General features: G+C 44.0%; 1 protein-coding gene and 1 non-coding gene across 2 annotated transcripts in view; one reads left to right on the top strand and one right to left on the bottom strand.

Annotated features, from left to right (window-relative positions):
* Positions 1 to 1,098: 1,098 nt before the first annotated feature.
* Positions 1,099 to 1,180, top strand: trnas-gcu. Its single transcript has one exon. It is a non-coding gene; the product is annotated as a tRNA-Ser (tRNA).
* Positions 1,181 to 5,510: 4,330 nt separating this feature from the next.
* Positions 5,511 to 13,093, bottom strand: part of LOC121272284 (transcription factor HES-4-like) — a 167,310-nt gene continuing 159,727 nt past the window's right edge. Inside the window, exons 3-5 of the mRNA XM_041178851.1 lie at positions 7,138 to 7,233; positions 6,868 to 6,955; positions 5,511 to 6,284 (exon numbers count right to left, since the gene is read on the bottom strand). Coding sequence (XP_041034785.1) covers positions 5,737 to 6,284; positions 6,868 to 6,955; positions 7,138 to 7,194 — 693 coding nt within the window. The 5' untranslated portion in view covers positions 7,195 to 7,233 and the 3' untranslated portion in view covers positions 5,511 to 5,736. The remainder of the gene's footprint in view (positions 6,285 to 6,867; positions 6,956 to 7,137; positions 7,234 to 13,093) is intronic.

The following is a 13,093-nucleotide window of genomic DNA, read 5'->3' as shown; positions in this document are numbered from 1 at the left end:
AGCCTTAGATTACAGGACAATATAAATGGGGTGGTAAGAAGGGCAGAGCAGTGGCAAATGAAATTTAATCCTGAGAAGTGTGAGGTGATGCAATTTGGGAGGACTAACATGGGCAAGGGAATACACAATGAATGATAGGACCCTAGGAAGTACAGAGGATCAGAGGGACCTTGGTGTACATGTCCATAGATCTTTGAAGGCAGCAGCACAGGTAGATAAGGTTAAGAAGGCATATGGGATATTTGCCTTTATTGGCTGAGGCATAGAATATAAGAGCAGGGTGGTTATGTTGGAGCTGTATAAAACGCAAGTTAGGTCAGAGCTGGAGTACTTTGTGCAGTTCTGGTCGCCATACTACAGGAAGGATGTGATTGCACTGGAGAGGGTGCAGAGGAGATTCACCAAGATGTTGCCAGAGCTGGAGTGCTTCAGCTGTGAAGAGAGACTGGATAGGCTAGGGTTGTTTTCCTTAGAGCAGAGAAGGCTGAGGGTAGAGGTATACAAAACTGCAAGGAGCATAGATAGGAAGAAACCTTTCCCTTAGCAGAGGTGTCAATAACCAGATTTAAGGTAAGGGGCAGGAGGTTTAGAGGGGATTTGAGGTAACATTTTTTCACCCAGAGGGTGGTTAGAATCTGGAACTCACTGCCTGAGGGGGTGGTAGAGGCTGAAACACTCACAACATTTAAGAAGTATTTAGATGAGCACTTGGAGCGCCATAGCACACAGGGCTCTGGGCCAAGTGCTGGAAAATGGGATTAGAATAGATAGGGGCTTGATGGCCGGCACGGACACGATGGGCTGAAGGGCCGGTTTCTGTCTTGTAAAACTCTATGACTATAATTCACATCAGAAAACCTAAAAATACCAGCCGGGGTTAGTAAGACAATTTGAAAATTCAGTCATTTGAACAACATTTCAAGATGTAAGATTTAGTTGCCATTGGGATCCGTAACGTGTTGACGATTAACATCAAAGTTTAGAAATGCTTAATGACAAAAGAATATATTTGGAATTATTTCGAATAGCCCTGCAATATGGCAGTGAACATTGAAGAGATTTGTTACATATAGGTTTACTGCTGGTCGCTTCAAAGTGGACGAGGTGGCCGAGTGGTTAAGGCGATGGACTGCTAATCCATTGTGCTTTGCACGCGTGGGTTCGAATCCCATCCTCGTCGACCCCCTTTTGGGGCAAAACAATTGCCTTAAATTTACTGTCAATGGGAGCGACAATTCAATTAATTCGACGTATGTAACTAAATGTTAAAATTAATTCGATACGAAACGAAGTATAAACCACCTGCATTTCTTATGATTATGGTTGATTTTACACAATTATGTTCGAGCAACGACAGATTTAACGTGATACATTTTAAAATGAACATTCTTGAAAATATTTAACATTTATGAAAATCTCGAAGCAAGACGTGTTGTTATTCCTACCTCCCCCACCTCCCCCCACCCACCCCCCCACGCCCCCCACCATCAACCCCCACCTCCCGACCCCCTATAGAGGGGTTGCACTGCCAGTCGGTAAAAGGGTAAGCTTCAGGTGGGGACATGAGATGATGAACACAGTTTGATCTTTGTCACTGAGTGAGACTTTAAGGAATTGGCTAAACGCCAATTCTGACCAAACTGACTCCTAGTGTCAGTTCATTGACAATGCGCATCAGTTCAGAAAGGGAAGGGAGAAAGGGGGACACGGGGGACCTAACTGAGAGAGGACGGATTTGAGAGGTTTCTCATAGAAAGAATGATCACTGTAGGAATGAAGCTCCGATAGTTCAATGCGAAAATCTTGGAATGATTTAAGAAAAATTTGACGCTGTAGGGTGGAGAGGGCTGTGTGGGGTATTTTGGGGTCATTTCTGATGGTTGATCGGCAGGATAATTTTTCTCGCCCCTCACCTACCCCCTCTATTGGAATTTATTTCAAAATTCCCTTTCTCTAGAACTATAGAATGATGCAGCAAGAGACCATTTGGCCCATCTTTTTTATGTCAGCTCTTTGAAAGAGCTATCCCATTAACCCCACTTCCCATATTCTCTTCCCCTGCAATGTTTTTCTTTTCCTGTATTTATCCAATTCCATTCTGAAAGTTACTATTGAATCTGATTTCAACACCGTTCAAACAGCGCATTCTAGATCACAGCAAACCGCTGTGTAATAACTAAACCCTTCATCTATCTACTCTCAGTTCTTTTGCAAATGATCATAAATCTGTGCTCCCTGGTGATCCACTTGCCCGTCATGAAAATAGTTTCTCCCTATTTACTCTGTGTAAATCCTCCAAGATTTTGTTGCTCGATTTAATCGCCCTTAGCCTTCTCTGCTCCAAGGAGAACAATCCCAAATTTTCCAGTCTCTGCACATTAACTGAAGTCTCTGATCACTGGGGCTGTTCCAAGAAATCTCCCTGCACACTCTCCAAGTCCTTGAGCGGCCCAGCATTAAATACAACATCCCAGCTGCATTTAGCAGAACGTTTTTGTCTCCTGTCTCTATGTAAAGAGGCCGAGCACATTTACTAACACCCTGCCACCATCAAAGATTTGGACATTTACACCCTCAGACCTCTCTGTTCCTGTACCCTCTCCTCTCCTCTGGAGGGATATAAGTATGGGTGGGAGAGAATGGCTGGGTGCAATATGGAGGGATCGGGTGGAACTCCCTCACTAACTGCTCTGTGGGTGTACCTACACCACACAGAAATCACCTCCTTCTCAAGGGCGAATAGGGACGGGCGATAAATGCTGGCCTGGCCAGTGACACCCACATCCTGTAAAACAATTAAAAAATCAAAGATAGGTTGTGTGGTTCGGTTCAGAGAAAGAAAGAGATCAGCTGGGTGTTGCTAGGGAGGGAGAAAGAGCGCATGCCCCAAGCAGAGGGGTGAGAAGTTGATCTTGGTGACCCACTCTGCGCTCATTAATCGAAGGGTCGGCTGACTCACCCTATTCTCCTCCCAACCGCAAATATTTGACTACATGCCCTCCCATCTCTCCATTTCTGCCCCCCTTTAAATTACATAATTTCTTTCATGATACCTCTCCTCACTCCCCTCACCAACATTCATTTCTTCATACTTTCTACAATGTGTTTGTCTATTTCACCAATTGCTCCAAGTTCATCTGAATTCTGTAGCTGCCCTGCTCACGAATATATTTTGCAGCCTTTTCCTTTCACCCTACCATTCGCCGCTTGTCTTCAGCCATTTCCGCCATAGCTGGAGCTCATTTCAAACTTAGCACCTTGTGGTCAGCTTCTGCTCACTCCTCCTTTCGCTGGACACTTGTTTATCTTTAAGAACCCGTGATGAATTTTTAAGAACCCGTGATGAATCTTTAGACACTTTCTGCTTGATAGCAGATGGAGGCCGTTATTGTTAATTCGCTCAAGTGGCACTGTGAAGCAATATATGGCATTGATATAGGGGGAAAACTGTGAGAGTGTGGGTCTGTGTGAATCTGAGTGAGAGAGTGAGAGTGTCTGTGAATCTGATTGTGAGTGTGGGTCTGTGTGAGTCTGAGTGTGTGAGAATGTGTGTGAATCTGAGTGTGAGAGAGTGTGAGTCTGTGTGAATCTGAGTGAGAGAGTGAGTGTGTGTGAACCTGAGTCTGAGAGTGAGAGTGTGTTTGAACCTGAGTGTGAGAGTGAGAGTGTGTTTGAACCTGAGTGTGAGAGAGTGAGAATGTGTGTGAATCTGAGTGTGTGAGAGTGTGGGTCTGTGTGAGTCTGAATGTGAGAGAGTGAGTCTGTGTGAGAGAGTGTGGGTCTGTGTGAATCTGAGTGTGTGAGACTGTGTGAATCTGAGTGTGAGTGTGAGAGTGTGGGTCTGTGTGAATCTGAGTGTGCAAGAGTGAGTCTGTGTGAATCTGAGTGCGTGAGAGTGAGTCTGTGTGAATCTGAGTGTGTGAGAGTGAGTCTGTGTGAATCTGAGTGTGTGAGAGTGAGTCTGTGTGAATCTGAGTGTGTGAGAGTGAGTCTGTTTGAATCTGAGTGTGAGTGTGAGAGTGTGTTTGAACCTGAGTGTGAGAGTGAGAGTCTGTGTGAATCTGAGTGTGTGAGAGTGTGTGAATTTGAGAGTGAGTGTGTGAGTCTGTGTGAATCTGAGTGCATGAGAGTGAGTCTGTGTGAATCTGAGTGTGTGAGAGTGTGGGTCTGTGTGAGTCTGAATGTGAGAGAGTGAGTCTGTGTGAATCTGAGTGTGTGAGAGTGTGGGTCTGTGTGAATCTGAGTGTGTGAGAGTGAGTCTGTGTGAATCTGAGTGTGTGAGAGTGAGTCTGTGTGAATCTGAGTGCATGAGAGTGAGTCTGTGTGAATCTGAGTGCGTGAGAGTGAGTCTGTGTGAATCTGAGTGTGTGAGAGTGAGTCTGTGTGAATCTGAGTGTGTGAGAGTGTGAGTCTGTGTGAATCTGAGTGTGTGAGAGTGAGTCTGTGTGAATCTGAGTGTGAGTGTGAGAGTGTGTTTGAACCTGAGTGTGAGAGAGTGAGAGTCTGTGTGAATCTGAGTGTGTGAGACTGTGTGAATCTGAGTGTGAGTGTGAGAGTGTGGGTCTGTGTGAATCTGAGTGTGCAAGAGTGAGTCTGTGTGAATCTGAGTGCGTGAGAGTGAGTCTGTGTGAATCTGAGTGTGTGAGAGTGAGTCTGTGTGAATCTGAGTGTGTGAGAGTGAGTCTGTGTGAATCTGAGTGTGAGTGTGAGAGTGTGTTTGAACCTGAGTGTGAGAGTGAGAGTCTGTGTGAATCTGAGTGTGTGAGAGTGTGTGAATTTGAGAGTGAGCGTGTGAGTCTGTGTGAATCTGAGTGCATGAGAGTGAGTCTGTGTGAATCTGAGTGTGTGAGAGTGTGGGTCTGTGTGAGTCTGAATGTGAGAGAGTGAGTCTGTGTGAATCTGAGTGTGTGAGAGTGTGGGTCTGTGTGAATCTGAGTGTGTGAGAGTGAGTCTGTGTGAATCTGAGTGTGTGAGAGTGAGTCTGTGTGAATCTGAGTGCATGAGAGTGAGTCTGTGTGAATCTGAGTGCGTGAGAGTGAGTCTGTGTGAATGAGTGCGTGAGAGTGAGTCTGTGTGAATGAGTGCGTGAGAGTGAGTCTGTGTGAATCTGAGTGTGTGAGAGTGAGTCTGTGTGAATCTGAGTGTGTGAGAGTGAGTCTGTGTGAATGAGTGCGTGAGAGTGAGTCTGTGTGAATCTGAGTGTGTGAGAGTGAGTCTGTGTGAATCTGAGTGTGAGTATGTGTGAATCTGAATGAGTCTGTGAATCTGAATGTGAGAGAGTGGTATGTGTGAATCGGAGTGTGTGTCTGTGAGAGAGTGTGTGCCTGTGTAAATGTGTGTGTGTGAATCGGAGTGCGGGTCCCAGTGAATCGGAGAGAGAGAGAGAGTGGGTATGTGACGAGGTGGAATTGGGAGCCGTAAATTTCCATGGAACAGGGTACAACAGGTTGTAACATTTTACAATTATTGGAACTTAGAAATAAATTAAATCATGGAATGACGCAAATAACGAATTTGTTAAAATCTTTATTCCAAAATATACATAAGTGAAACGCGATAGCCACTGAATACATAGGACATGTTAAGGAAATAATAAGCTAATCAAAAATCTGTAACTTTAAAATAGTATAGATAGTATTTGTTACAGATAAAGCGCAAGATTTGGGGTGATTTTACAACTTGGGTTAAGAGACGAGCGGAATAATTCAATTTGTAAGATTTGTTGTGTCCGCCAAGTTAGGGCCATGGTCTCCATAGATTGTGTGAAACTGTCATTGTAGCCGAATGCTGTTGTGCAAAAGCGGGTTTTGGCGACGCAATTATTTTGTGGGGAAAATCCCGAAATTGTGCACAGCCAGAGTCTGTAAGTTCCTGATCTTTCGCTATGAAGTTGATCCGATTCAGTGTCTGGTGTGAGGGAGCCGGCCGAGTGGCCAGGAGATTGGACACTTTGTGTGAGGAAGAGGTGCTAGTGACCGCGGGCACTCTGGCCACCGGCCGAATGGCGTTAGCGGCTGTAGGGCCGACATCCCAGCTCTCGGACTCCAGCTGTACCGGTCTGAGGGGCTGCAGGTTCGGGGTGGAGGAGCTCGCACATTCCGGGCTTCTGCGCCTCTGCTTCTCATCACTTGATTGGTCCACAAAGAGGGAAAGCCGCTCCATCAGGCTGCTCTGGGTCTGCGAGTTAAACCTGGCGCAGCTCCTGACGAAGCTATTCACCTGCAGGAGGCACTCCTTAAAGCCAGCTTCGTAATTTTGCCTCGTGATTTCTGTGCCCTGAAGTTCTGTTTAAAAATAATATTGGTCAATGATATACACGCCATCAAGTGCAATAGCTTAAAAAACTCAATAGTTTCGAGTATGAACATCCCATAATAGTCACACCTGTGGAATTTACGGTACGCATACTCAGTTTTCACTTGGTACGTTTTGAGAAAGGAAAATGTATTGATATTCACAGACGGTTCCTTACTAATATTAGCATTTCAAACACATCCATAAAACTAACCCATCGATTCATTTTAAACCGAAATAAACGGAATTAGTAAAGACCGAACTCCTGGTTTTAAATTCCTGTGAAACAGGAGGTTGGAATTTTTCGAAAGGTAAGTGTTCTGATTTTGTCTTAATGCTAGAAATCATGAAAATAGAAACCAGAGGAATAAGACTAGTCGAATCACAGCGATTATCGATTACCGGTTTATTAACGCCAGCTAATCGGTTTTACTGAATGCGAAAAGCAACATGTGGATAGCATCTTGGGAAGGCGAGTTCCGCACATTGGAACACTCGGGACGGGAGGAACATTGGCCATAATAAAACCGGAGGGACACGGACTGGAGGATACTCAGCTGAGCAGATACCCACCCTGACTATTTGCAAGCGCCGCGTTTTTCAGATATTGCACCGTCATTTCTAAGATTTCTGCCTTCTCCATTTTACCATTTCGGAAACTCTAAGTAGAACAGAAAGAAAAATAACGAAACCTGGGTAAAAGTGGAAAGACAGGAGACAGGTGTGCAACCGAATCACCACATAAATCAACACTTTCAGCATTTCAAACTAATCCCCGAAATGTAAAAGGCGGAGAAACTAATCCTTAAAATCTGGACATATCCGAGAGAAAGGTTCCCTCACCTCGTTCTGGGTATGTTTCATTAGGAAGGATTTCAGTTGATCTAAACTCCGGTTCATTCGATCTCGTCTCCGTTTTTCCACCAAAGGTTTAAGTAGCTGCGGATATTGAATGGAAGAATTTTTTTGGTGCGACACTAACACTCAGAAAGAAACGACACTTTCAATGAGCTGGACCAGCGCCAGCTCGGGCGAGGGCTGGAGATTTGGTGCTGGGATGGAGCCATTGCAGACTGAAACTTCACTGCTCTCTCTCCAAATATCTTTCCGAATCATTTAAATGAAACATCAGTATCAATCACTAACCAGCTTCTCCTTAACGAATACATTTATTAAAGATGAAAATAATAGCGTCAAACTATAAAGCGTCCTTGAAAAAGCCTTTAGCTCCGATAAATCCTCCACTTGACCCATTGATAAATCACTTTTACCTTTTTAACCTCCTTTAAGTTAGATGATTCTCCGGCCATCTTCATGGCTGAGCAGTTTGTCCCAGAGAGAGAGCAACTCAGTGGTCGCGGAGTTAACAGTAAATGAGCAGTAAAGGACTTGGCTGTTTTTATAGGGAAGCTGGGAGGCACGTGGGCTTGGGACCGGATCGGAGCTCCTTTGATCACCAGTCCTCGCCGAGGTGTTTCATTCTCTCCATACATTTGTCCCCAACTCCCACAGGGATCCCGTGGAGATGTGAAGACAAAGCGACTGACATCCAAATGCAAACTGCGGGATTCACTAAATCCCAATCCGCTTTCAAATTCAAACATTTTAAAAGGATTATGAATTTCAGTCAGTTTCAGACCGAACGGCTATTATATACACCCCCACCCCGGCCACATTTATCAAGGAATGCGAGATACATCTGGATTGTACAGAACATCATTAATATTTTGATTAATTAAATAATTTAAGACATTAACAACTCTGAAAAAAAAATCTTCAGATTTCCATTTAACATCCCAAATATTATGTTGCCCTCATATCGATCAAATATACATTAAGATCTCTGTAGAAAACAACAACACGCTACCAATGTTACAAAATATCTGGTCGCTCAGCAGTGTGGACAAGTCACTTAATATATTTTACAATCAAAACACAACTGTAACCAGTCACTGATAATTACGGAGGGAGATTTCACTGGAAACACTTGGAATTAAATATTACACACTTCACCTCAGATCTTGTTCAATGGTTTGTGCGGGGGTATCAGCTGATCAGAGTCTAAAGTTGGAAGCGAGTTTCGCAATTCTTCTGTATAATTTAGATCTGTCTGTCTCCCTAGCTCTCTCTCGCTCTCTCTCTCTCTCTGTATCATTTGGATCAAAGCTGTCCCCTAACAAGGTGCAGTGTTGAACAGGAGTTTTAGATTCTAGGGTGTAATGTGATTTGGGTGGAAGTTCTGGACGGATTTAAAGAGTAAAGATTTTTCAGTTAGTTCAGTGAGAGGATTGTGTAATACCCGAAACGATTATCCTCAGACAGGTAAGAGAGACCCGACCTCCTGAGTATGAACAGTCCATCATGTAGCAATGTAGAAATGTTCTGGAAGAGTTGAATACTGAACCTATGGAAGATAAAAGCAGTCCGAGAGGATAATTGCTTTATGCTCCTGAGCACAGAGCCCTTGAAGGGCCTCGGAAGCTGCAAATGACAGGAAGGTGATAACTTGTGCCTTCCACGTGCCCCATTGATCCGACTGCAGCCTCCAGTGTCAGAACAAAAGGCTGAGTGTTTATGTACGAGTGTCCTCTTCATCTGTTTTTCCACAGTCTGATCAGATATTATCATCTTACCAGCCCAAGGGAGCTGATCCCACACAGCCAAACTTACAGTTCAGATGTTCCGCAGACACAGACTGACTGTACAGGAATTCCGCACAGCCAGACTTACAGTTCAGATGTTCCGCAGAGACAGATTGACTGTATAAGATATTGCGCACAGACAGATTAACAGAGATGGCGCCCAGTCAGCCTTACTGCACGGATATTTAAATCCGTCAAATTTACTGTACATATATACCGAACCGTCAGACTGACTGCAGAGAGACACCGCAAAGTCAAACTTACTGTACAGATAACCTGCAGAGACAGACTGGCTGTACAGATATCTGGCAGAAAGAATGACTGTACAGGTCTCCCTACAGTCAGACACAAGGCAATCTGCCAGATTTAATGTACAGATGTCCCACACAGTCAGACATACTGCACTGACATACCTGTAACTGTCAGATTTAATGTACAGATGTCCCATATAGTCAGACACACTGCACTGACATACCTGTAACTGTCAGATTTAATGTACAGGTATCCGGTGCAGCCGGTTTTACTGAGCTGAGTCTGGGGCAAAATAATCCTGAACCAAAGAGAGTGAAATGAAAGGAGAAAAGGTCATTGTAGAGGCCGCAGTTTAGGATTCTCCCACCATCGGCTGTCGAGGGGCTACCTTCAGTGTAACAGCCTCGGGCACATGTATTAGGACCTGTTAGGTGTAATATGGATGTAGATACAAACGGCACTGTAAGAGGAATGAAGCATCTAGAGTGTCATGTCCCGCATTTAACCACATTCATCTCTGTTGTGCTATGTGAGGACCCAGGTTTGAATCGCACTGGAACACACATTGACAAGGTTCGTGACCAAAGGATATTTTTGGAAAGAACCTTACAGTCAGATCAGCCTCAGAAGTAACTCCCTCCTGTTAATGGCTCGATCAGTCCCAGCATCACCAGAATAATGACAAAGAGATCAAAGCTCCTGGTATATAGGCAGTGAACACTCGCGCACATTACAGTTTGCTGATTTGATGCTTAACCTGACTCTAACTGTAGCGGTTGCAGTTCTATAAAAAATAAAACAGGTTTTTGTGAGGGATTCAATGGGACATATGTTAATCTGTTCTCAAAGTTAACTTGCAAAGGAATTGCCGGAATTAATTACGCAATGTGATGTGTGGATTAAGATAGATGATATTAAAATGGTTTTCTATAACCTCACAGCATGACATACACCGTTAGGGATGTATCAGTAAATGTGGAAAAAAACTGAACTCCCCCTTCACTGGATCAATGGATATAATAGTGATCAGCAGCGATTTAATTCAGTTCTCTAATCGTACCCGTGAAAACGGGGAGTAACTGACCCTTCGTTCCCAGCACACTTCCAGACAGAGGTGTTGGGATGGGAAACACTCTAACATTCATATTCCAAACACCAGCCCACTTTCTTTCTCAGGCCTTGTTTAATGGTGTGTGGGAGGTGTCGGCAGTTCAAAGCGTTTAAACTTTCGCACACGCTCTGTCTATCTATCTATCTATCTATCTATCTATCTATCTATCTATCCATCTATCTATCTATCTGCCTGTTTCTCTGTCTGTCTCTCTGTCTGTTTCTCTGTCTATCTATCTATCTATCTATCTATCTATCTATCTATCTATGAATCTGTTTATTTATTTATCCATCCATCCATCTATCTCTCTATCTCTGCATCATTTGGATCAAAGCTGTCCCCTAACAAGGAGCAGTGTTGAACAGGAGTTTTAGATTCCAGGGTTCAATGTGATTTGGGTGGAAGTTTTGGACGGATTTAAAGAGTAAAGAATTTTCAGTTAGTTCAGTGAGAGGATTGTGTAATACCCGAAACGATTATCCTCAGACAGGTAAGAGAGAACCGACCTCCTGAGTATGAACAGTCTATCATGTAGCAATGTAGAAATGTTCTGGAAGAGCTGAATATTGAACCTATGGAAGATAAAAGCAGTCCGAGAGGATAATTGCTTTATGCTCCTGAGCACAGAGCCCTTGAAGGGCCTCAGAAGCTGCAAATGACAGGAAGGTGATAACTTGTGCCTTCCACATGCTCCATTGATCCGACTGAAGCCTCCAGTGTCAGAACAAAAGGCTGGGTGTTTATGTACGAGTGTCCTCTTCATCTGGTGTTTCTCCACAGTCTGATCAGATATTATCATCTTACCAGCCCAAGGGAGCTGATCCCACACAGCCAGACTTACAGTTCAGATGTTCCGCAGAAACAGACTGACTGTACAGGAACTCCACACAGCCAGACTTAGATTTCAGATGTCCTGCAGAGACAGATTGACTGTACAGGAATTCCGCAAAGCCAGACTTACCGTATGGATAACCCACAGAGACAGAATAACTGTACACATATCCCACAGAAACAGAGTGACTGTCCAGACATTCTGCACAGCCAGACTTATTGTACAGTTATCCCGCAGGAATAGACTTCCTGTACAGATATCTGGCACTGCACGTCGTACTGTATGGATAACCTGCAGAAATAGATTGACTGTACAGACATCTTGCACAGCCAGACTTACCAAACAGATAACCCACAGAGACAGATTCACTGTACAGAGATGACTCCCAGTCAGATTGACTGTGCAGATATTTAAATCCTATATACCAAACTGTCAGACTAACTGTAGAGAGAATCTGCACAGTCATACTTACTGTACAGATAACCTACAGAGACATAGAAACATAAACATAGAAAATAAGAGCAGGAGTAGGCTATTCGGCCCTTCGAGACTGCTGCACCATTCATTAGGATCATGGCTGATCATCCAACTCAATATCCTGCTCCCGCTTTCTCCCCATATCCTTTGATCCCTTTCAACCCAAGAGCTATATCTAACTCCTTCTTGAAAAAACATACAATGTTTTGGTCTCAACTACTTTCTGTGGGAGTGAATTCCACAGGCTCACCACTGTCTGGGTGAAGAGATTTCTCCTCATCTCAGTCCTAAATGCTCTACCCCATATACTCAGACAATGACCCCTGGTTCTGGACTCCCCCACCATCTGGAACAACCTTCCTGCATCTACCCTGTCTAGTGCTGTTAGAATTTTATAGGTTTCTATAAGAACCAGCCTCATTCTTCTGAACTCCAGTGAATATAATCCTAACTGACTCAATCTCTCTTCATATGTCAGTCCCGCCATCACAGGAATCAGTCGGGTAAACCTTCACTGCAATCCCTGTGTAACAAGTACATCCTTCGTCAGATAAGGAGATCAAAACTGCACACAATATTCCAGGTGTGGTCTCACCAAGGCCCTGTTCAATTGCAGCAAGTCATCCTTGTTCCTGCATTCAAATTCTCCGGCTATGAAGGCCAAAAAACCACTTGCCTTCTTTACCAGCTGCTGCACCTGCATGCTTACCTTCAGCGACTGTTGTACAAGGACACCCAGGTCTCATTGCACATTCGCCTCTCTCAATTGATTGCCATTCAGATAATAACCCGCCTTCCTGTTTTTGCTACCAAAATGGATAATCTCACATATATCCACATAATACTGCATCTGCCATGCATTTGCCCACTCACTCAGCTTGTCCAAATCACACTGAAGCATCTCTGCATCCTCCTCACTCTCCCACCCAGCTTTGTGTCATCTGCACATTTGGAGACATTACATTTAGTTCCCTCATCTAAATCAGTAATATATACTGTGAATAACTGGGACTGGCTATAGATATTTCGCAAAAAATATTAATGTACAGGTATCTCACACAGACACAAGGCAGAGAGACACCTTAAACTGTCAGATATAATGTACAGATATCCTGCATCACAGACACACTGCACTGACATACCTGTAACTGTCAGATTTTATGTACAAATGTCCCACACAGTCAGACACACTGCACAGAGATACCCGTAACTGTCAGATTTAATGTACAGATGTCCCATATAGTCAGACACACTGCACTGACATACCTGTAACTGTCAGATTTAATGTACAGGTATCCGGTGCAGCCGGTTTTACTGAGCTGAGTCTGGGGCAAAATAATCCTGAACCAAAGAGAGTGAAATGAAAGGAGAAAAGGCCATTGTAGAGGCCGCAGTTTAGGATTCTCCCACCATCGGCTGTCGAGGGGCTACCTTCAGTGTAACAGCCTCGGGCACATGTACTAGGACCTGTTAGGTGTAATATGG

The sequence above is a fragment of the Carcharodon carcharias genome, chromosome 33 (assembly GCF_017639515.1).
Source record: "Carcharodon carcharias isolate sCarCar2 chromosome 33, sCarCar2.pri, whole genome shotgun sequence".
Taxonomy (NCBI): Eukaryota; Metazoa; Chordata; class Chondrichthyes; order Lamniformes; family Lamnidae; genus Carcharodon; species Carcharodon carcharias.
The sequence above is the reverse complement of the archived record's forward strand: the minus strand, read 5'-3'. Positions and strand labels throughout refer to the sequence as shown.